This window comes from Haliotis asinina, chromosome 5 (assembly GCF_037392515.1).
Source record: "Haliotis asinina isolate JCU_RB_2024 chromosome 5, JCU_Hal_asi_v2, whole genome shotgun sequence".
Taxonomy (NCBI): domain Eukaryota; kingdom Metazoa; phylum Mollusca; class Gastropoda; order Lepetellida; family Haliotidae; genus Haliotis; species Haliotis asinina.
Genome location: NC_090284.1, coordinates 35,196,271 through 35,220,455, shown reverse-complemented (window position 1 = coordinate 35,220,455; position 24,185 = coordinate 35,196,271). Strand labels below are relative to the sequence as shown.

The 24,185-nt window shown below is 39.5% G+C and overlaps 1 protein-coding gene across 1 annotated transcript in view; it reads left to right on the top strand.

Moving 5' to 3' along the window:
- LOC137284656 (uncharacterized) overlaps positions 1 to 21,408 on the top strand; it is a 42,927-nt gene extending 21,519 nt beyond the window's left edge. The window contains exons 10-27 of the mRNA XM_067816554.1: positions 583 to 697; positions 1,021 to 1,221; positions 2,627 to 2,671; positions 2,824 to 3,006; positions 6,698 to 6,862; positions 7,232 to 7,435; positions 8,351 to 8,454; positions 8,643 to 8,775; positions 9,094 to 9,293; positions 11,776 to 11,872; positions 12,323 to 12,530; positions 13,059 to 13,237; positions 13,441 to 13,596; positions 14,034 to 14,179; positions 15,504 to 15,643; positions 18,272 to 18,369; positions 18,734 to 18,878; positions 20,061 to 21,408. Of these exons, the coding sequence (XP_067672655.1) occupies positions 583 to 697; positions 1,021 to 1,221; positions 2,627 to 2,671; positions 2,824 to 3,006; positions 6,698 to 6,862; positions 7,232 to 7,435; positions 8,351 to 8,454; positions 8,643 to 8,775; positions 9,094 to 9,293; positions 11,776 to 11,872; positions 12,323 to 12,530; positions 13,059 to 13,237; positions 13,441 to 13,596; positions 14,034 to 14,179; positions 15,504 to 15,643; positions 18,272 to 18,369; positions 18,734 to 18,878; positions 20,061 to 20,125 (2,584 nt within the window). The 3' untranslated portion in view covers positions 20,126 to 21,408. The remainder of the gene's footprint in view (positions 1 to 582; positions 698 to 1,020; positions 1,222 to 2,626; positions 2,672 to 2,823; positions 3,007 to 6,697; positions 6,863 to 7,231; positions 7,436 to 8,350; positions 8,455 to 8,642; positions 8,776 to 9,093; positions 9,294 to 11,775; positions 11,873 to 12,322; positions 12,531 to 13,058; positions 13,238 to 13,440; positions 13,597 to 14,033; positions 14,180 to 15,503; positions 15,644 to 18,271; positions 18,370 to 18,733; positions 18,879 to 20,060) is intronic.
- Positions 21,409 to 24,185: the final 2,777 nt, after the last annotated feature.

The window sequence follows — 24,185 nt, the reverse complement described above, 5'->3', positions numbered from 1 at the left end:
TTAACAGTCATGTGAACATAACTGTACACCTTATAATACAATTGTACTATGGGCCATGTGGCCTAAAATACTGATTAAGGTTGATGACTGATTTATGTTAACAGTCATTGAGCGTTTCATTGTTTCCGAGAACGTTGTCAGCTGGGACATGGGTTATGGTCACAATTAAGTGCCCTTACATTCTCTCTGGTCACATTCATACAACGCTTTACTGTATAATGACAACGATGATAGGTGTGACAATGGTATTGTGGAAAGGTGTTGCAATGACATCGGCGTAAGGTGTGGCAATCGCATTGATGCAAGGGGTGACAATGGTATTGATGCAGGTGTGATAATAGTACCGATGCACGGTGTGGCATTGGAATCGATGTTGGGCGTGACAATGGTATTGATGCAAAGTGTGATAAGTGAAACGACGCATGGTGTCATGAAGTGACAATGATGTCATTTCATTGTATGGTAATCGCATTCCTGCGTACGTTGATGAAACTCGTTTGTTTCTTCGGGACCGCTCAGACGTAATGGCCGCTTCTCGGTAATTACATGACATGGTGACCATGATTGTTTTGGCAATTTCAGCATGTTTGAAGTTGGACTTGGCATGGAGATTATTGACGACGTAAGTGACGAAACAGTTGAAACCTTCATTGATTCACTCACTGTTCAGGAGACCAAGGGCAAATCACGGACAGAGGTATGTCGACTCAAGTAAAACTAATTCACATATGCTGCTAACGCTGACATTTACATCTGAATGACGTGTCAACGTGTAATACTGAGATTCGATTCTTTTGACGACACATAATACTTAAAACGTGGTTTGTGTTTAACATGCGAAACAAGTAATGAGTAATGTAAAGGATATGTTGCTGAGGTGATCTAAACGCAGATAAACCTTCCGTGAAGATAAATAATAAACCATTTAACAATTTCCATGAGAAACGTGATCGATACAACTAAACGATCCCATGGACAGCTGGTATTTATTTTACTATTTTACGTTTCCGTTTTACACAGCTCGGTGCACTTGCAGAGAGAGTCAAGAAGAGTACTAAATACAGGGACGCAACTGCACAGACAACTGCAAACATTAAAAAGATTGGCTCTATACTAGCGTCTATGACCACGGAATACATTGAAGATCTACCCGACGACGCTCTAGGGCAGGCATTCAAAGACGGCGACCTGAAAGACTTAGCAGACATTGAGGAGGACAAGGTATGTATTCTCTCTCCCACCCTCATCTATCACTTTCTTGGTCCCAACACTCACGCCTACTCTTTCAAAACAAGGCCATAACTACACAAAGGGCCAAGATTGTATATCTTCGGCACGAGGAGCCCGTCGTACAGACCCTGAAGTATATATATCCAAGAAAGAACACGCAAGTCTAGAAAATGTGGCAAGTCTAGATTTCCATAGCTTCTGAAAATGAAGAAAGTCTCAGGGCTCCATTTCATTATGTTATTTTTTTTCAGTAAAATATGTTCATTTCAGAGACTAGCTGTTAGTCTAGAGCCCGACAAGAAATTATAATTTTATGGGTGGACAAGTTAGCATGGAGCTGTAAACGAATATACATGCCTTGGCGTCTTTTCAGTAACAATCCTTCCTCTGCAAATACCAGAAATTCTGTTATTACCCACGCCATAAAAGCGATACATTTGTTGTACAAGCGATTAAGAAGTATTGACATGTCCATAGAATGTAAACTCTCTTTATTTGATTGTCCTCTCTGCACTATTTTGCACTTCGGGAGCGAAATATGGGGATTTGAAATTGTAAAAGCAATTGAAAGGATTCCAACTGATTTTTATATATTTTAAACCAGAAGATACAGTACATCATTATATCTAATGTCATTAACAGACTCAATAAAATACAATCACAACTATAAATAGCTCAGCCACATTAAAACTATATTAGAAAATATTGATATGTCCAATATGTGGCAACCTCAAGATATACACTTCTGCTCGTGCTTCAAAAATGCTGTCCAACTTTCAGGTCAGTCGCTTCAATTGTTTTAATAACACCATAGCATATTCCTCTAAAGCTGTTATCTATGAATGTATGAAATCTCGTTATGGTATTTCTTTACTGAAACGTAAACTAGGAGCAAAGCATTGTAATATATTCATCAAATTTAAAACTTCCAAACATAAATTGCCTATTGAAGCATTTCGCTGGGGAAATATTCCCACGAAAAAATGTCCCTCCCAAATCGGATATGTGTCTTGTTACTTATTTGTATGTAAATTTACTGATCGCTGAAATATGTATTTAAAGAATCATTTTGTAAACAACCCTATCATAAATTGTCAGTCTTATTGGGGACTCATAATGTAAAGCAATTACAAAATCTGTATAAATTCCTTTCCATCATAACTTCTGTCAGTATGAAATAATAAACTTTTTCAAGCCATAGTTTAAAAAATATCACCATGATGCTTTATATGTATTTGTAAACGTATGGTAATAAAAGGAGAAGGAAGAGGAGGAGGAGGAGGAGGATGCCCCAAAACACACACCTACTTTCACTCTCCCCTCCCTCTCCGCCTGATATGTTATTGCTACTGTCGTTGGTATTGAATCATCTCACTCACCCCTTTTCTCTCTGCAGGCAAGACGCTTTGGGAAAGTTGCTTTGACAAGCATACGTGATGACGTAAGTGCTTTTTCGGTCACACCATCAAAGACAGCTTTGTCTATTTGCTGCTGCAGTGTTTGCATATCAATTCATGTCAATGTATTCCTGTGCGTTGACAGGGTTCCTCATCAAACTGATGTTTTGTATTACATAGTTTGACTACGTTCCAGGGCGCACTGACCGCTACAGACGTAACAGACAAGCTTGGAGTAGACATTTTTATCAAGGGTTTAGATGGTGAAGATTTTGACAAGATCCCTGATTCCACAATAGAAAATGACACTATTTTGGAGATACTGCAAGAAAGATTCGAAGAAATGCCTGTGGAGAATCAGCTGAAGGTTATTGAAAAGGTGTGTATAAAAATCCGTAAAGCAGTCATGCGAATGATTGGCAAAGATAATTGCTTGATATCATTATGGATTCTCAGTGAACTATTCAATCAGTTATCCTAGACCATGGCGTGTGCTACCATAACAAGTTATGATATTTAAATCGTGGGATACAGGTCTCAAAACACCACTTCGTCTGGTTGATAATTTGTGAAGAATCTTCGTTTGGGGGAAGTAGAGACCGAACTTTGAGATTGTGAAATTTGTTGTTGGGGAACCATGAGCACAGATGTGATCCGTTTATTTATGGAGTGTAAGTGATGGTTAAGACTCGCGCTTTATTTATGGAGTGTAAGTGATGGTTAAGACCCGCGCTTTATTTATGGAGTGTAAGTGATGGTTAAGACTCGCGCCTTATTTATGGAGTGTAAGTGATGGTTAAGACTCGCGCCTTATTTATGGAGTGTAAGTGATGGTTAAGACTCGCGCTTTATTTATGGAGTGTAAGTGATGGTTAAGACTCGCGCCTTATTTATGGAGTGTAAGTGATGGTTAAGACTCGCGCCTTATTTATGGAGTGTAAGTGATGGTTAAGACTCGCGCCTTATTTATGGAGTGTAAGTGATGGTTAAGACCCGCGCTTTATTTATGGAGTGTAAGTGATGGTTAAGACTCACGCCTTATTTATGGAGTGTAAGTGATGGTTAAGACCCGTGCTTTATTTATGGAGTGTAAGTGATGGTTAAGACCCGCGCTTTATTTATGGAGTGTAAGTGATGGTTAAGACCCGCGCTTTATTTATGGAGTGTAAGTGATGGTTAAGACCCGCGCTTTATTTATGGAGTGTAAGTGATGGTTAAGACCCGCGCTTTATTTATGGAGTGTAAGTGATGGTTAAGACCCGCGCTTTATTTATGGAGTGTAAGTGATGGTTAAGACTCGCGCCTTATTTATGGAGTGTAAGTGATGGTTAAGACCCGCGCTTTATTTATGGAGTGTAAGTGATGGTTAAGACCCACGCTTTATTTATGGAGTGTAAGCGATGGTTAAGACTCGCGCCTTATTTATGGAGTGTAAGTGATGGTTAAGACCCGCGCTTTATTTATGGAGTGTAAGTGATGGTTAAGACCCGCGCTTTATTTATGGAGTGTAAGTGATGGTTAAGACTCGCGCCTTATTTATGGAGTGTAAGTGATGGTTAAGACCCGCGCCTTATTTATGGAGTGTAAGTGATGGTTAAGACCCGCGCCTTATTTATGGAGCGTAAGTGATGGCTAAGACTCGCGCCTTATTTATGGAGTGTAAGTGATGGTTAAGACTCGCGCTTTATTTATGGAGTGTAAGTGATGGTTAAGACCCACGCTTTATTTATGGAGTGTAAGTGATGGTTAAGACTCGCGCCTTATTTATGGAGTGTAAGTGATGGTTAAGACCCGCGCTTTATTTATGGAGTGTAAGTGATGGTTAAGACCCGCGCTTTATTTATGGAGTGTAAGTGATGGTTAAGACCCGCGCCTTATTTATGGAGTGTAAGTGATGGTTAAGACCCGCGCCTTATTTATGGAGTGTAAGTGATGGTTAAGACCCGCGCTTTATTTATGGAGTGTAAGTGATGGTTAAGACCCGCGCCTTATTTATGGAGTGTAAGTGATGGTTAAGACCCGCGCCTTATTTATGGAGTGTAAGTGATGGTTAAGACCCGCGCTTTATTTATGGAGTGTAAGTGATGGTTAAGACCCGCGCTTTATTTATGGAGTGTAAGTGATGGTTAAGACCCGCGCCTTATTTATGGAGTGTAAGTGATGGTTAAGACCCGCGCCTTATTTATGGAGTGTAAGTGATGGTTAAGACCCGCGCTTTATTTATGGATTGTAAGTGATGGTTAAGACCCGCGCCTTATTTATGGAGTGTAAGTGATGGTTAAGACCCGCGCCTTATTTATGGAGTGTAAGTGATGGTTAAGACCCGCGCCTTATTTATGGAGTGTAAGTGATGGTTAAGACCCGCGCTTTATTTATGGAGTGCAAGTGATGGTTAAGACCCGCGCTTTATTTATGGAGTGTAAGTGATGGTTAAGACCCGCGCCTTATTTATGGAGTGTAAGTGATGGTTAAGACCCGCGCTTTATTTATGGAGTGTAAGTGATGGTTAAGACCCGCGCTTTATTTATGGAGTGTAAGTGATGGTTAAGACCCGCGCCTTATTTATGGAGTGTAAGTGATGGTTAAGACCCGCGCCTTATTTATGGAGTGTAAGTGATGGTTAAGACCCGCGCTTTATTTATGGAGTGTAAGTGATGGTTAAGACCCGCGCCTTATTTATGGAGTGTAAGTGATGGTTAAGACCCGCGCCTTATTTATGGAGTGTAAGTGATGGTTAAGACCCGCGCTTTATTTATGGAGTGTAAGTGATGGTTAAGACCCGCGCTTTATTTATGGAGTGTAAGTGATGGTTAAGACCTGCGCTTTATTTATGGAGTGTAAGTGATGGTTAAGACCCGCACCTTATTTATGGAGTGTAAGTGATGGTTAAGACCCGCGCTTTATTTATGGAGTGTAAGTGATGGTTAAGACCCGCGCCTTATTTATGGAGTGTAAGTGATGGTTAAGACCCGCGCCTTATTTATGGAGTGTAAGTGATGGTTAAGACCCGCGCCTTATTTATGGAGTGTAAGTGATGGTTAAGACCCGCGCCTTATTTATGGAGTGTAAGTGATGGTTAAGACCCGCGCCTTATTTATGGAGTGTAAGTGATGGTTAAGACCCGCGCCTTATTTATGGAGTGTAAGTGATGGTTAAGACCCGCGCCTTATTTATGGAGTGTAAGTGATGGTTAAGACCCGCGCCTTATTTATGGAGTGTAAGTGATGGTTAAGACCCGCGCCTTATTTATGGAGTGTAAGTGATGGTTAAGACCCGCGCCTTATTTATGGAGTGTAAGTGATGGTTAAGACCCGCGCCTTATTTATGGAGTGTAAGTGATGGTTAAGACCCGCGCTTTATTTATGGAGTGTAAGTGATGGTTAAGACCCGCGCCTTATTTATGGAGTGTAAGTGATGGTTAAGACCCGCGCTTTATTTATGGAGTGTAAGTGATGGTTAAGACCCGCGCCTTATTTATGGAGTGTAAGTGATGGTTAAGACCCGCGCCTTATTTATGGAGTGTAAGTGATGGTTAAGACTCGCGCCTTATTTATACCCCTTAATCCGGAACATAGTGATTTATCATCGTGCCACGCTCACAGTTTCCATTCAAGATGACCAGCTCGCATAACAAACATCAAACACCTTTGTTTTAACTGCCTATGTCCTTATACAGACAGTGATGGCTGGAGGGAAGAGTTACCAGTGTACCATAGCCCAACTGACATTTCATATTTCATTGCACTGTAATGTAGACATAGATTTTCTGTGCAGTTACCTGATTGCCTATAGCGATGACTGTGTATGATAAACCAAATAGAGTGAATGTAGGTTTGTTACCAAAAGAATGTAATATTCCATCTACACGATCGCAAACTATGTATTTACAATAAAGATAAGTAATCAGTTATATTTGTTTCATTTTAGCACAGTAAACATGTCACTGGTTTTGTTATATCAGACGTTCGTAGACAGAGAGTGCATATGTCGAAGCTAATGATGCGGTGCCCATGAGTCTTGACATATAGAGTAGAAGGTGTAGTGGCATGCCTGGGTGTGCGTGTTTGCAGATTAAGCGGGCCAGAGGAAACATCACGGACAGTGTGTGTTCTCTGGGGAAAATGTGTCAAGGCCTGACCCTGGCGGAGATCAAGTCGTGGGACCCCGCTTTCCTGGACACTATCATTGCAGCGGGGGGTGCTAGCACGTGCAAGCTATACTGCAACTTGGCGCAGGTAAGATTTGTCGTTGATAGCTTTTCACTTACTTTCTCACTGTCAAGCAGATTTGTGCGGTTTAAGCCACCGCAATTAATTACGCATACGCGTTTTTATGAAGCATATTTACGGGATTCAATCCTTTTAGCCACCTTGATTACGATAATACGTCTGGTGGCAGCGTACTTCTGGTTATTGGTTCTGAAATGTATAGCAAACACTTCTGCATCCAATTAGAGTTTTGCGTCTTAACTTCCCTAAGTATGTTGTGGCACTCCCTGATGTAACTGAGGTGAGGATGAAAGTGGCAATACACCCATCCACGCCACTAGATGATGGCCTATTGAGTTTGCAATCAGTAACATCTGAACGTGTTAATCTGGACAGTTTGGTGCAATGGCTGAGATCCTCGTTGCCAGTCTGGGTGAGCCTGGGGCCAGCAATGATAAGTACGACACACAAATGGTCAGATCGGTGTATATGATCTTCCTAGGACTCTCCAAGGAACAGTTCAACATGTTCCCTGTTGATGATAAGCTTCCCGAACTTGTCATCAAACTGGTGGGAACAGGGAAATTGAGCGAAGCCAAGGTATGTTATTCCTGAATTTCAAATACGTGTATGATGTCAGTCAAAATATACTGTTAAGCTGCGCACCACGTTGTCTGAACCCGGTCAGGCGTCACGAGAGGGTGGCACATAATCAACTCCTGTTACCATTGGGTGACTCGAGGCCAGTATCTGTCTGCGATATTATGAATGTTTGACAACTGTGAAAGTTCCCTCTCATCGTCCTTCAAGATCGTTAACGTCATATCAGTCATCATCATACTTCACTAGCAGTTGTAATGTGTTCACAATTTGCTCAGTATTATCATACGGCTTATAGTAGATGTAGTTGATATCGGCATTGCTAATCTTATCTGACGGAATATCGTATGATATGAGCAGGACGAAGTGTTTTTCGGGCATGATTTCGCTACGTGGACACGTGTGTTGATAATGGAATCAGGTTTAAATCACATAATGTACTTAAAACTAGTGGTGTTGCGATTATTTGAAATAATCGAAGATTGGTCACACTGACCAAACGACCGGTCACATTTTCTTATACTCGATCACAAAAGATTTGAAACTACTGTTTTAGTTGTGACAAAAAACTTGACAAAGGGACATATTGTCGAAGTAGTCGTGGCCGGGAAACGTGTTGAATTCTTGAATATATTTCACTGACTGCATATTTCTTGAAGACTCCAGATATGTTTATGATATGATATATGTTCATGATATATTAGTCATCACTTTGCATAATGTTATAAGTACCTGCAATAATAACCTGAATGAGAAAATCTGAATAATGGCGTTAACCAAAGTCATTCCATGACTGCGCAATGTAAATAAGTCAGTCATCAATTGTGAGATTTCAGCAAATTCCCAATACTACTTAAAACAATTGAATGAGTAAAAAGATTGCTTTAAACTTACTCTCAATCCAAACTGTTCCAGTGGAAAATTCTCCAAGCGAAAATTACTGAATACTACAGCGGCGACAACACCGTTTCTACAGCTGATCAAGTTTCTGTTTTGGCGGAGGTGTTGAACGGTTACGAGTAAGTAAACAACACAAAAAAATAATGATCACCATGGTGATGTCAAAAAGGATAAATATGAACACGAAAAATAGTTTTGACAAAAAGAGTGTCAGTGGTTTAACATGCGAATTGTTGCTGGTGGTATAATCCAACTGCCATACACACCCTACACGGAGATCATGACGGACATTGCCATTTCGTTTCAGTGACGCTGAAATTGAGAATACGGTCCCTTTTTCTCTCTGTCAGGAGGTTTTGAAGAACCTGAAGAACAGGGACAAAACGAAAGTGGTGAAGTCTGTCATCGAGAAACAGGCAAAGTTCTTCCGAAAATGTCTGGTGAGCATCACACACACGGGTAGATCACGAAAGCATGAGCCGCATTTGAAGACCATTCCAAGCTACATCTCCAGAACAGAAAAAAAGCTGATGAGGTTAAGGTCAATTCCATAATAGTCTGTGGGGAACGAAGTTGAATGAGCATTTAATGGGAACATATACAATGTGTATCAGAAAAAAGCCTTTTAGCTTAGTCGTCCTATTTCTCATTTGGCTGAGCCAAAACTGTACCACATTAGCCACACATTAGGAATGAAAGTTGTTTCCACATTTTGTGGTTACCTATTCTCGCCTCATGTTCTGTTCCTCGTGTCACAGACCGGCGCTACTTCCGGCTCCATCACTACTGACGTGGCTCAGGAATTGGGAGATTACGTTTTCTCCCTCGGGTCAATGTTCCGTGACCTTGATGCGACTGCTGTTAAGGATGCTGCGGGGAGCACGGTGCAGACAACAGGTCCACCCATGGACGCGGCAACCATGACGATATATAAGGAGGCGATCAAGTCTGCTGTGAGGTGAGTGAATGCCATGCCCATGCCATGAGTCAAAAGCAGCCCACAACCCATGACCAACAAGCAGCACACACAACCCATGACTAACAAGCAACACACACAACCCATGACCAAAAAACAACACACACAACTCATCACCAACAAACAGCACACACAACCCAGGACCAACAAGCAACACACACAACCCATGGTCAACAAACAACACACACAACCCATGACCCACAAGCAACACACACAACCCAGGACCAAAAAACAGCACACACAACCCATGATCAACAAGCAACACACACAACCCAGGACCCACAAGCAACACACACAACCCATGATAAACATGCACCACACACAACCCATGACCAACAAACAACAGACACAACCCATGATCAACAAGCAACACACACAACCCAGGACCAAAAAACAGCACCCACAACCCATGACTAACAACCAACACCCACAACACATGACTAACAAGCAACACACACAACCCATGACCAACATGCAACACACACAACCCATGACTAACAACCAACACACACAACCCATGATCAACAAGCAACACACACAACCCAGGCCCAACAAGCAGCACCCGCAACCCATGACTAACAAGCAGCACAGACAACCCATGATAAACAAACAGCACATATAACCCATGAACAACAAACAACACACACAACTCATCACCAACAAGCAACACACACAGTTGGATGGCTAACTAGGACCATTCACATTTCATAACCGTCTAGCAACGTTTACATTTATGAACAAATACCAACATTTACATTTCGTAACCATTTAGAAAATTCACATTTCATAACCATCTAGCAACATTTACATTTCGTAACCAACTAGCAACATTTAAATTTCATAACCGTCTGGTACATTCTCATTTCATAAACAATTAGAAACATTCACATTTCATTACCATCTAGCAACTTACACATTTCAGAACCATCTAGTACCATTCACATTTCATAAAGAAATAGCAACAGTTACATTTCATAACCGTCTAGCAACATTTACATTTCAGAACCATCTAGCAATAGTTACATTTTATAACCATCTAGAAAATCTACATTTCATCACCATCTAGAAACATTTACATTTCATAACCATCTAGAAACATTTCAGAACCTTCTAGAAACATTTACATTTCATAACCATCCAGCAACATTTACATTTCAGAACCATCTAGCAACATTCACATTACATTTCAGAACCATCTAGCAACATTTACATTTCATAACCATCTAGCAACATTCACATTTCATAACCATCTAGCAACATTTACATTTCAGAACCATCTAGCAACATTTACATTTCAGAACCATCTAGCAACATTTACATTTCATAACCATCCGGCAACATTCACATTTCATAACCATCTAGCAACATTTACATTTCAGAACCATCTAGCAACATTTACATTTCAGAACCATCTAGCAACATTTACATTTCAGAACCATCTAGCAACATTTACATTTCAGAACCATCTAGCAACATTCACATTTCAGAACCATCTAGCAACATTCACATTTCAGAACCATCTAGCAACATTAACATTTCATAACCATCTAGCAACATTTACATATCATAACCATCTAGCAACATGTACATTTCAGAACCATCTAGCAACATTCACATTTCATAACCATCTAGCAACATTTACATTTCAGAACCATCTAGCAACATTTACATTTCATAACCATCTAGCAACATTTACATTTCATAACCATCTAGCAACATTTACATTTCAGAACCATCTAGCAACATTTACATTTCATAACCATCTAGCAACATTCACATTCATTTCAGAACCATCTAGCAACATTCACATTTCATAACCAACTAGCAACATTTACATTTCATGACCATCTAGCAATATTCACATTTCATAACCATCTAGCAACATTTACATTTCAGAACCATCTAGCAACATTTACATTTCATAACCATCTAGAAACATTCACATTTCATAACCATCTAGCAACATTCACATTTCATAACCAACTAGCAACATTTACTTTTCAGAACCATCTAGCAATATTCACATTTCAGAACCATCTAGCAACATTTACATTTCAGAACCATCTAGCAACATTTACATTTCAGAACCATCTAGCAATATTCACATTTCAGAACCATCTAGCAACATTCACATTTCATAACCATCTAGCAACATTTACATTTCAGAACCATCTAGCAACATTTACATTTCAGAACCATCTAGCAACATTTACATTTCAGAACCATCTAGCAACATTCACATTTCATAACCATCTAGCAACATTTACATTTCAGAACCATCTAGCAACATTTACATTTAAATGCCAACGTAGGGGACAAATCGTTAAAACGTTCGCTCGTCGCGCTCATCATCCTTGTTCAATTCTCCAATAATTGGAGCCCACGACTGAGTAATCAATGATAATACCCGGCGGGCCAAAGGTGCCAATAATGTTGATGATGCACGCATTACATTGTATTACAGTATCACTGATCTTGCGTCTCTGGATAGCGAGAAGATGGGGATGATCATGCCCTACCTGACGTACGAAACTGCTGCTACGCTGGCAAGGATCCCTGAGGTAGGGGGTTAATACAATGTCAAAATGTACACTTACCTTTCAGGGAAACCAAAACGTTTCAGTCATACTTGTTGATGATGTCAAAATTACAACTGCTTTACGTTAATCTGACTGCAAGATATAAACATACAGCAAAACATAATGATGTTTAAACGTACATTAATAGCACCGACACTTTGTATATATAAACACTTCACTTTGTCTTGAAGTTTTAGCTCCAGAAGAAATATTCATTACGGTAATAATACAGTTTGCCGTTGAGATTAAAATGTTTTGAAAATGACTGAACCCCATGCTATTGAGATACAGTAATACTAAGATGATAATAATATTTTCGTAATTATGTGATAGTAGAGACTTAGTGCAAGTAAATCATCCAGTCGCAAAGTCGTATTACCAGTATATCAACTTGTAAAACGACCCAGAACCAGCGCCACTGGCGTGTTGCAGGCTGTCAGATCTGAAGCCCTAGACTACATATCGGACATCCTGGACCAGCTAGACATGGTTATTGAGACGCGGGCACCACTGCGTGACGGTGTGGACACAGAAGCACTCAAAAGGGGTAACACCGAAGTCGTCAAGGCTATGGTGGAAGGCAGAATCGCCGTGAGAACCGCTGCGACATCTGCTTCCAGACGCCGGAAGAGAGCTGCAGGTCAGTTGGGGAAGAAGGTTATTTCACTAGTTATTAACCTCTCCGTCATGCTGGGCTTGCTTCTCTATACATTGACCTCTCTGTCATGCTGAGCATGTTTCACTAGTCACTGACCTCCCAGTCTTGCTATGCATGTTTCCCTATAGCTAGTAATTGATCTCTCAATCTTCCTGGATATGTTTCCCTATTTATTGACCTTTGGGAAACACCGGGCATGTTTCTCTAGTTATTGACCTGTCAGTCTTGCTATGCCTTTTTCTCTAGTTATTGATCTCTCCCCTTTGTTTGAGATGTCTCACCAGCTGTTGGTATCTCAGTTATGTTAGAGATGTTTCATTAGCTATTGCTCAATCCGTTCTGCTGAAGATGCTGTACTACCCACGGGCGTCCAAGTTATACTAGAGATGGTTTACTTGCTAACCACAGCATGAAAACGTCGAGGCCTCTTTCAGCGCAGTTTTCGTCTCATGGAAAAGGGTCCTAACGAACAGACACAGACGTTTCCAGTGTGTCTCTGTTGTGTTTCAGCATCCCTGACTTGTGCCGACATCAAGTCTATGAAGCAACAGGCCCAAACTCTGACAATTCCCCAACTGAAGGAACTCTCAGATGCAGTTGTCGTGGAGTGTCTGGCAACCCTCGGCAAAGTGCAGAAGTGGTCAACCGATCAAAAAGAAGAACTAGCCGGTCGTCTGAAAACTCCAGCGGTCAGTGCCTACATCATTTTTTATCACGTGCGGGAGTTATACACAGGCAGAAGAGTATAAATCACGAGCAGGCTAAACTTAAGAACCTGAATTGTTCGCCATACTGCGGGCATCACAAGTATGTATTGTTTGATAAATATTGAAACATACAAGTACAGGAGACAAAGAACACAATCCTTTATCTCGTAGTTCTTGTGTTTCAGATTCACAACAACAATCTCACTGCATGGACCACAAACAACATCCTTGACTCGGGCACTTTGTTGGAGGGACTCTCTACTAACGATCTGGGGCAACTGACTTGGACAACATCACTTCTCGGCGTTCATGGAGCTCGCCCTACTTGGACCCCAGAACAGGTCAGTGCTGGACAGCTCAGGTTGTATGTGTTGCAGAAAAAGTAGCCACGCTACCCATATAAGCCCATCATGAACTCTTTAAAACGGGTATGTATGAGGTTTTTGAAACGGGATGTATCATAGCGAGTTATGTCCTAATTAGCCGTTCGGTGGTTTCGAAAAGGAAATGCGACCTGAAAACCTGAAGCAATGAATAAAAATTGTCTCAAGGCAATTGGTCGACTGTTCAGTACCATGCGAATGAAAAAATAATCACAAAAATGCCTGTACCTTGCAAACGAAATATCTGTGACTTTGGGTTGTTTGTTCAAAACCATGCAAATGTAAAAATAAATATAAAATGCCCCTACCATATCACCAATCCCGTCCTGCAAATAAATGCTGGTCAAGGAATCACAACGACAGGTCTTCTACATTATGTCTGTGTGTGTTAACAGCGTGCCAGTATCACCAGCAAATGGCTCATGTCTTTGAAATCAAACAATGCCGGAAGCGTCACGGGGACGGAACTGAATACCATCGGTCATTTTACCTGTGGCCTCACTGACGCACAGATCGGGTCCATCTTGGATGCAGCCTACGGGTACGTCGTCAGTGGTTACATATAATGCACGGAGGTCAGATATGGGGATATTGTTAACTTATGTATGGCAAACAGTCTTTTGTCCTGTCACTGTGAATCGTCGTCACTCGATTCCTGATAAGTAATTCAGACGAGACTTTGGTCTTCACATGATTCCCAGACTTGACGCTGCTGGGAAATCCTGTGGGAAGTAAAATACAGTATTTGTGGCACATGATTTCGTTTGACCCTTAATGGTCAATCATTAACAACATGCATGTCATCCAATGTGAGATCACCACTGTCAATGCTTTTTATTCATCTTCAAAGCAGGCCACACTGGAAATATACACATTTCTGCATCTCCCAACATATCCACATGTTAGACCACTAGTAGGAGCATGGACTCTCTATAGCAAGCAGACAAACTGATTGTACTGGACTGAAATGAGGCCATGCTGATTTTGGTTAATACACTTTCAACGGTCAAAGCAATAGGTCAGGCTAGTGTCGAGTAGGGTAAGGTCAGCAGAATGTTCCTCATCTCCAACCGTTAACCAGCAATGGGGCAGGCGAAATTTTTAAACATACAATTATATTTTATCTAAATGTGTGTCGCATTTTATGAAACTGGTGATAATATGTTATCTTGTTTATGGTGTTGATTTCCTTTGGAAGCTGTGTATTAATACTTGTAAAGGAAGTAAGATGAATGTGACTGGGTGTTGTAATGAGGGTAACATCACATCAGGCCATACATAGCCACAGAGGAAGGCAAAACTGACATGACAAAACATTTTATTGTTTTACGTCGGAATTTCGCTTTTGAATGATACGGAACTCGGAGAAAAAAGGACAACCTAATTAATGTTATGTATTGTTCCTGGAGGTCGGTGAAGGATCTCACTAGAACGTTCTCGTTCGATAGCCCATGTAGTATTGTAATAGTATCTTATTCAGGACAGCCATCGTCCAATTTTTTTTTACAACCCAAAACTATGTAGCCAAACTATATGAGACATATTTGTTATAACCTAATCTGAATTCTCATATATATATATATATATAAATACCCTGGGGTTGAGCTGGAACTCCACTCTCCTGATTCATATATCCTTGTGTGCCATGACTTGTGTAAGCAACTAAAGAAGTTTGAACTCAACTAATCATTTGTCGTTTTCAACGCACATTTCATCTTAATTCTGAACTAATTCCCCAGTCGTCCCCTATAGATACATGTTGACAGTACTTTCAAAATAGCAGTACACAAAGTTGTACCACGCAGTGTACACCACATAGTGCTTTGTACATATTCGTGACACACCTACTTGATCCGTGATTACAGAGACGCTGTCATCAAAATTGGCGAACTTTCCAACTGTTCGGAATCTCAGCTAAAGGCTTTGGCAGGAAAGGCCAAGAATGTGTTTGGTGCCGTCAACACATGGTCCACAGCCACTGTCTCCAACGTCAATAACGTCATTGGTAAAGTGGGAGTCTAAGAGTCAGTGGAAACATTAATACGCCCGTTCTCACTTATGAGGTTCAATTGATGTCGTCAGATGCAACTGATGTCTATCAAATAGTGTGCCCATTATATGCATTAATCACAAAGTCATATCCTCACCCTACCCATTAAACACTGTTTTAGGTCTTCTGTCCTTATATTGGAAATGCAGGAAAACTCAAAGTTGGCAAAACAACACGTGCTTTACTGTCACCATGTCGGAGACGATTCTTTAAAGTTTTTACAGAACAATATACTTATTACGCTGCATTAATTACGACAGACTTTCACTACAATTGTAGTTCAATACTGGAAAAAAATACTTTTCAACGCCATAAATCAAGCAGTACATACGTTACCATTCCAATTAGAGCAAAACATGATATCAACATTACGTATTTCCAGTATTGTGAAACAGCTCATATCACGATCAGTAGACTATAAGTGTGTATAGAGTTGAAAAAGTGAAAATGAAAACCATTGAAAAAATGCATACGTAACCGACACATACATTACTTGGGAGTACGGAATTAAGTGATAAAAACAACACTATTGATGTTTGGCTTTTCCTAATTTTTGTGACGACAGTCATCAAACAGCAGACACATCAGTTTTATGAGGGAATGTTGTTTATAATTCAGGTGATAGTATCAATAACTAAAGACGTCATGTTCAACATGTTACAAAGTGTACTTCTTTCAAGTTGTTATTTTGTGTTTTAACCACCACCGTAACAAACAGGAAAGCGTGACAGATGGTGACGTAGCTAACAACATTTGTTGAAGGTTTCGTACTCAAATTTCATATTATTTGAAGCCAGAAACGGGTGTATTTTTAAAGCATTAATGCTTAAACTGGCTATCAGTGTTATTTAATGATGTTTATTTTCACGTAATAAGTTATGTGTTGGTAAAGAGATGGCCTCCCCTCTGAATGATATGAATATTGAAATGAATGTTTCATTGTTTTGATGGGATGGAAGAATTGATGTACAAAAGGAAGGTAAACCGAATTTACTCAGATTTTGAGTAGCTGCTTTTTGTCTTACGACACTTGCTCATTTGCACCATATTTGTGAGAACGGGCGAATAAGTGACACCTTGTGCAACTTGAATATTGAGTCAACACTTGTTAGAAAATGATTATAGACTGTGTTTTTCAAATATAGTTTGGATGTGAAAGTAATCCATGAATTTGAGACTGGTGTTTTATAGAACCGTCTGGTTTTTGTTGGCGGCAAGGCGTTAATCTTTCATCGTACTGATATATTATCTGGTAGTTAGATTTGGTTATTTTCCAGATATTCCACATACTGACATTTTGAAATTTACGACTAACGTACTGTCGGAAAGAGAAAACAAACTGTTTTGAGGCTGTTACCCTGTATCCCTAAAATTAAAACAACTGTAAATACCATATGTCGAAATAACCCTCTTTGGGCTGACTGGGCATTCCGTGGAAGGATATCCAGAAAAGCGTTTTACTTGTAAAAAGGGAAAATACGAACAGCTGCTGAAAACAACACATCAGACTGTAGATAGCTGGTATGACGACAGATCGTCGACTCACCTGGCATGAAGTCCATGCGCTGCCTTCAGGCACAAGGGGTCATCGCAAATAATACATCACGTTTTGCGCTTTTTCGTGTGTGTTGAATAATGAGTGAATGAGTTTAGTTTTACGCCGCACTCACCAATATTCCCGCTTTATGGCAGCAGTCTGTAAATAATCGAGTGTGGAGCAGACCATCCACCGATCAACAGCATGAGAATCGATCTGCGCAAATGGGAACCAATGACATTTGTCAACCAAGTCAGCGAACCTGACAACCCGATCCCGGTAGCTGCCTCTTACTACAAGCCTTGTCGCCGTTTGTGGCAAGCATGGGTTTCCGAAGACCTATCCTACCCCGGATCTCATCTATGTCTCATCTATTAACATCTTACATGTCTTTCTTTCATAAAGTTTATGTTGCGATATGTATGATAATTGATACCCATAGAAAAGCATCGTATTAAATGTCTCAAAATATACAAGTGGCATGACCACCCGAAGATCGACAGGACTGAACATTATTTGCAAAATGTTGTTATATGCCGTGTACTTCCCCAGTTTAATGCTCCTAAAGGTTTATCCTATCTTGGCTGATATCTCTGTCCCCAAACATGACCCCTGCCATCGTCTGCTACATCCGTCCTGGTTTTGCTTTTGAGACGACCGCGCCTACCAATATCTTTTTACAGTGGCGATGAGACCCCATGGTAGCTACATCATTAGTAGTTTCAGCTATCGTTTGTAATGAAGCCAAGTCTAATTTCAAACTTGACATTTTATAAGTGTCCCTTGTAAAACAGCATCGTCGCACTCTAATTTACATAAAGCCATGGTCTGTTCCAAATAATAAAAAAACCACATTGTCTATTTATTCATTCATTCATTCATTCATTCATTTATTTATTTATTTATTTATTTATTTATTTATTTATTTATTTATTTATTTATTTATTTATTTATTTATTTATTTATTTATTTATTTATTTTTTGGTTTGTTTGCACAGAAATTTCTCTTGTCTTTGTTATAGTTCAATGTGTTCTTTGTCGTCCAGGTGGTTTGACTGGTTCGGAGCTGTCACAGCTGTCGGGAAATCACCTAGCTGAAATCAGACCAGAAACAATAGCCATTCTACCTCCCGCCACAATCAGTGTATGCTTTTCTACTCCAGAAATAAATGAAAGCTTATTCCGTGAGGCTAGTCATCCATAACTATTATACACATCTTCTCTGAAGCTTCATGGCACATAGAACTCAATGAAAGATCCAACCAGATGTATCTGCAAAATTCTGATCGGTTTTCAGTGTCAAGTATGTACTGTTTAGCAAATACTGTGACATTGTTGAATGTATCACCATAAACATGTTTACATCGTATTATGTACACGTGCCCTGCATGTCTGACGTGTCTTACAGTCCCTCTCGTTGTACAACCGTGTTATGTACACGTGGCCTGCATGTCTGACGTGTCTTACATATTGTTTGTACATGTCCCAAATATACGATTTGCTTGCAGTCACTCTCAGTGACCCAGATCAGTGGCTTGTCCAAGTCCCAGGTTCAACGAATCACTGCTGAGCAACAGAAAATGTTCAACCCTGCGCAACTTGAAGCGGTCATCTCTGCAGGAGGCTACAACCTCGTCAAGGACAGCGGAGCAGGTACGTTCATGGCAGTCCCCCAATATTGCCGTACTCAGCAATATTCCATCTAAATGACGGCGGTCTAAAACTAATCAAGTCTAGACCAGACAATCAACCGATCTACAGCATGAGCCGATGACGTGTCAACCAAGTCAGCAAGCCTGAACTCCCATACTATCAGTGGCATCTTGCAACAAGCCTTATATGGCAAGCATTGGTTGCTGAAGACCTAGTCTACAGCAGATCTCAACGGGTCGATGGAAACAGAATTGCATCATGCATGCGTTAAGTCCTGATGCATTACATATGCCGATCATTGTCTGTTAATAATTTTCAAATGTCAAAAAACAAAATGTGTTTGAACTTAATGTGAGAGTCACTGCTTAAGGAGGTTGGATACAAAAATAGCAATGCAAAGTGTCAAGAAACCGCTAAATTTGGTATCATTTTGTAGAACAATGTGTCTCAATCTAATAATGTAATAAAAAAAAAGTCACCACAGCATTCGTTTGACCGGCGGCGTCGCCTTTTGGGACTATTTGTAAAAAGAAATATGTCAGTAAAAGCTCTCTTAAAAGTAAAATGTTTACTTTTATTATTCAGTATCTGTTTTTTTCTATAAAATGATATTTTAGTATTGATGTGGATTAAGGAAGGAAAATCATTTTTCAAGGCAGTGTATTGGGTTTAACACAACTTCAGGCAAACAGGAATTTAAAAAAAATATTGATTCATCAGTGAAGAAAATAGAATTTTAAGATGTTTTATACAATGAATTTTAGGTTAATATTAAAAGATAAAAAAAACATGTTACCATAGGTTATCAACATTATCTCCAAATAAAACAACATACCCGAATTAGATTTGATAAAGTGGGATAACTCTAGACTAGGTTTACCTCAGGATAAATGCTTGTGAGGCCAAAGTATGATTAGAAGCAAGATAAAAGGAGATAACAAAAGGGAAATAACTGTATAACATAAATACACGCTCCTTCTGTCACACCCCGTGTAATACGGTATGCGCACAAAACACGTACTGTATTCAACCTCTTTAACCCAGTATGTCTGTCCCAAGGAAACCTTGCATCCCTTGCTGTAATAAAAGTGAAACATGTGGAAGATGTTGCCTTTTCGTATGAATAGTTTGTATCAGTCACTCCTTGTTGAAAATATTGCTTTCAAAATACTTTCTTTTCAGAAAACATCAAGAGGTCTGCCATCGCAAGTGTCCTGGTTGTCATGACAACCCTTTTCATGATGTGAACTTATGGTTTAAAGAACAGATTTGGAGGCCTTATATGATTCTGTTACTCTATCCCCAAAACCTTTAAAACGTGCCTTGCATCTTCATGTGTGACTAGCCATGGATCTGGTAATGACACAAATTATGTCCCTTCAACTCTATTGAGCCAGAGTGTGTTGGTCTGTGTAAGGTATAGCTTTTGAAGACAAACTTAATTACTGCTGATATTCGCAACGTACTCGTATGAATTTGTCAGTTGACAAGTACAAGCATGAACGTGCATAAACATAAGGAAAGTACATGCTTATATATATTCTTGTAGAATGTTTATCTGTTGCTAAATAACGGAAGTAATGTACTGAGGGAAACACACCAGGGAACGCCACTTCAGTGTTCCTTCTATTCTCGGATTTCCTCCTATAGCGCTTTTCCAAACTGGTAATGAAAAAAGGACAATTCTAAAGGAATACTTGATTTTTTCTTATTTGTTCCCGCAGTTAATATTTCCCCATTGCCTCAATTTCTGTAGTTTCGAACTTCGGCAATGATGAAGCTGCAGTTTTGAGAATTCTTACTCTGTAATTTAATTTAATTTTTGAAACTGCTGTACATGTTGTGTCCATTTCCTTGTTCCTGTCTTTACATCTTGCTGGTGTGTGTAAAAATGGGACTAATCTTCTTACACCAAGCTTAGTAAGAAACAGTTTTAGATTTAACAGCAACAGATCCCATTTGAAAGTGATTACCCCGGTTTGACGGAAAGGCGGGAGTTTTTCGAATGAAGGACGACCATTGATGGGGGAGATAACTCTCCTTTCTGATGCTCAAAAGCTGCTGCTGAGCCACTTGTATGATATGGTCTGAGATGATGTGAGTTTAACATTCAGGAAGGAATGGTGTGTAACTCATGTTAGCAAGTTTATCTCTATGTTTCTTGTACGACTAAAGACCTTATGGTCCGTGCTCATCGTTTCTAATAAATATCATTGGAGCCAGTTTGCATTCTTCAAGAACTTACGTTTCTAACACCTGCATAACCAGTGCATAAAAACCTATATGTGTCTAACCTACATGTGTGATAATCATCAGGCAAACGATCAAGCTACATTCATGATATGTGTCTGAATAATAATTCCTATCAATGATTCACATTTATCTGTAGTGTAATCCTGGAAGTTGGCTGTATGCCTAAAGTATGTATATGCCTTGATCATCTACAAGAATTGTAAGCAAAGGCTGTGATATGCTTTTCTAATTTATTTTGTTACTGTTACTTTCTAAATAAAATATTTTTGCTGTCAAACTGATCTTTCTTTCTTTCTTTCTCGCGTTATAATTATATTTATTGGGAGATTGAGAGAGAGATTCTTTATAACGTATGGATGGCCATGAGGCCAACAGTACAACATGTGTAAACAGTGAGGCAGAAACATACATATGCGCCACACTGTAAATGTGGATCTTAGTACAATTAATATGATTATATATTCACAGCTTTTTTTGTTTCGATCGGAGTACAAACACCTTTTTAAAAACGATACATAGTCTTAAGAGTCTATTGTTATCGCTTGTTTTCATCAATTCAAGAAACATTTGGACACAAGGGTGTGTATGAAAATATTCAGGTAAATATCTAGCACGATATTCACTGCAGAGAGGACACACACCTTCTAGTTCAGTCACACAAGAAGTACAAAACGCAGTTTCATAAGTTTTGGAGTGTCTGTAAGAATTAACATTGAAATCATGTACATTACAACGAATCTTTGTCAAACATCTCCGTAAATCTTTTGAACCAATAGCTTTTAGATAATTTTCAAGAGAATAATCAGTCTTTATTCTTGCATAGAGTGTCAATGATTCGGAAAGGACCACGTGTTGATGCGACTCTTGGTAATAGATATCTTTTGAGCGCTGTTTAAAATTATCAAGAAAGCATTTCACATTACTAACATTTTGTGCTATCCACACGTAGCCGAAGCCATATCTAAATACTAACATTCTCACCTTTGATACCCAATTCTCGTCTCCATTATCATTTAGTCTTTTTAACATTTCATAACATTTCCTTGTGTATCTGTATGGGGGTTTTCGTAAGACCCTGATCCAAAACGACAAAAGGTTAATACGGGCATGCATTTCAATTGGATAACGACCACATTTTGCCAACACGGCTTTACCTGATGCCCTAGAGCCAATCTGTAATACGTATTTACAAAAACATGAATGCGCCCTTTCAATTGGTTTACGTTTTTCGCATTCCCAGAGTTCAGCCCCATATAAAAGTATAGGCTTAATCTTGCCATCAAATAGCTTGAATGCTGCCTCAACTGGGAGATTTAGTATTTTGTTGATAAAGAGTTTGATTGGGTAAAGGGCCTTTTCTGCTTGTTGGGAAAGTGTCTCACATGTTTTTGCAAACATGTTTCTACAGGAGAATATAATGCCGAGATCCATTAATAAACCATTTTTCATATTTCGACAAAAAACCTCCCTTCTTAAAAACAACTTTGGTTTTGTTTTTGTTTATAGTTAATCCCCATTTCTCACAATATCTTACTAAAATACCTATTTTCTTTTGACGGTTGATAACAGAGTCTGCAAATATTGCTACATTATCAGCAAAGAGCAATATTGACAATGCTTTTAGAGATTCATCAATGAATATGCCAGCGTCATCAGATTTCATTATTTCATTTACAAGTTCATCAATATACATTATAGATAATACTGGTGACATTATACACCCTTGTCTTACTCCACATGATGTGTTAAACATACTAGTCATGGTTGTTTTAGTGCACCGAACTGAATCAATTAAGGAGGTCTCTATACCCTTCTTGCCTTTGTTAAACCCATTATTTAACCATATCCTGGAGACAGGATGTTTTCCGTTTTCTTGGAATTTAGGATTAATAGTGCCTTTATTTAGGTCTGGTGTAAAGAACGATCCAGGGAATTACCGAGGAATTTCAATATTAGACACAATAAGTCAAGTTTTTTCTTTCCATTATAAACGACAGTATACAGTCGTGGGTGGAAACACAACGTCTTATCTCAGAGTCTCAAGCCGGTTTCAGGGAGGGATATTTCACCAGTGACCACACCTTTATTTTACATTCCATTATTCACAAATATATTAGAAAAAGAGGGGTAAATTTTACTGTATATTTGTAGACTTCCAAAAAGCGTTTGATTCAGTGAACAGGAGTAAACTGCTCTATCTGCTGTTCCAAAGAGGTATATAATGTACATGGTAAGGTACATAACCTTTTAACAAATATATACAAGAATGTTAAGGTTTCAGTTCGGTGCATAATTATATTCATCATACTATCATATTTAAGATCGTAACATACTCTAAAACAAAATATTTCAAATTCCATCTTCGATCCTGTAAACACATAACCGCTTTTAGTTACCTTTCCATGTGATTGGCTCTAAAAAGGTATTTCAATGAAATAGTTATGGTTTTAAAGCATTACTAAATCTGTACTGAAAGCCATTAAAACGCAATTTGACATACATACTTCCTTTGCTCACACAACGTATATAGATGTAACTGGCAGATTTGTTTTAATTATCTGCGAATAACTTCGAAGGAAAATGTCCAGTCAACAACAACGTCAGTCACGCCAGACAGTCTCCAGGGGTATTGGAAGACAAACATTTCTCGGAAACAGCTGTGGAATGGTCTGCCAGTGAAGTTGAAGGGCCGTTGTCAATTCAGCACCTTGTGTTTGGTCATGGCACCAGCCTTTCCAAAACGACCATGTTAAAAAAACTGTTTGGCGCTAGCCTTTATTCCCGACGTCGATAAAACCGTTGACGTCCATCAGCAAAGGGTACGTTAAACCTGCGTTAAGGCATCTTCGCACCGTTTGGGCACAGACATGACATTGTCTTCTCGCAGTTCCAAGTATGAAACTCGGATATTGCGGTCCTGTCGAGCTGGTGGTGCACCAGGTTGTGGACAAATGCAAAACTTCCGGTGGCCCGAAAACGTTGTCTGGGTTGACCAACGGTGTATGGATGCACATTCAAGTGCCTGACAGTTATCACATCTGAAGTAACTTCGCT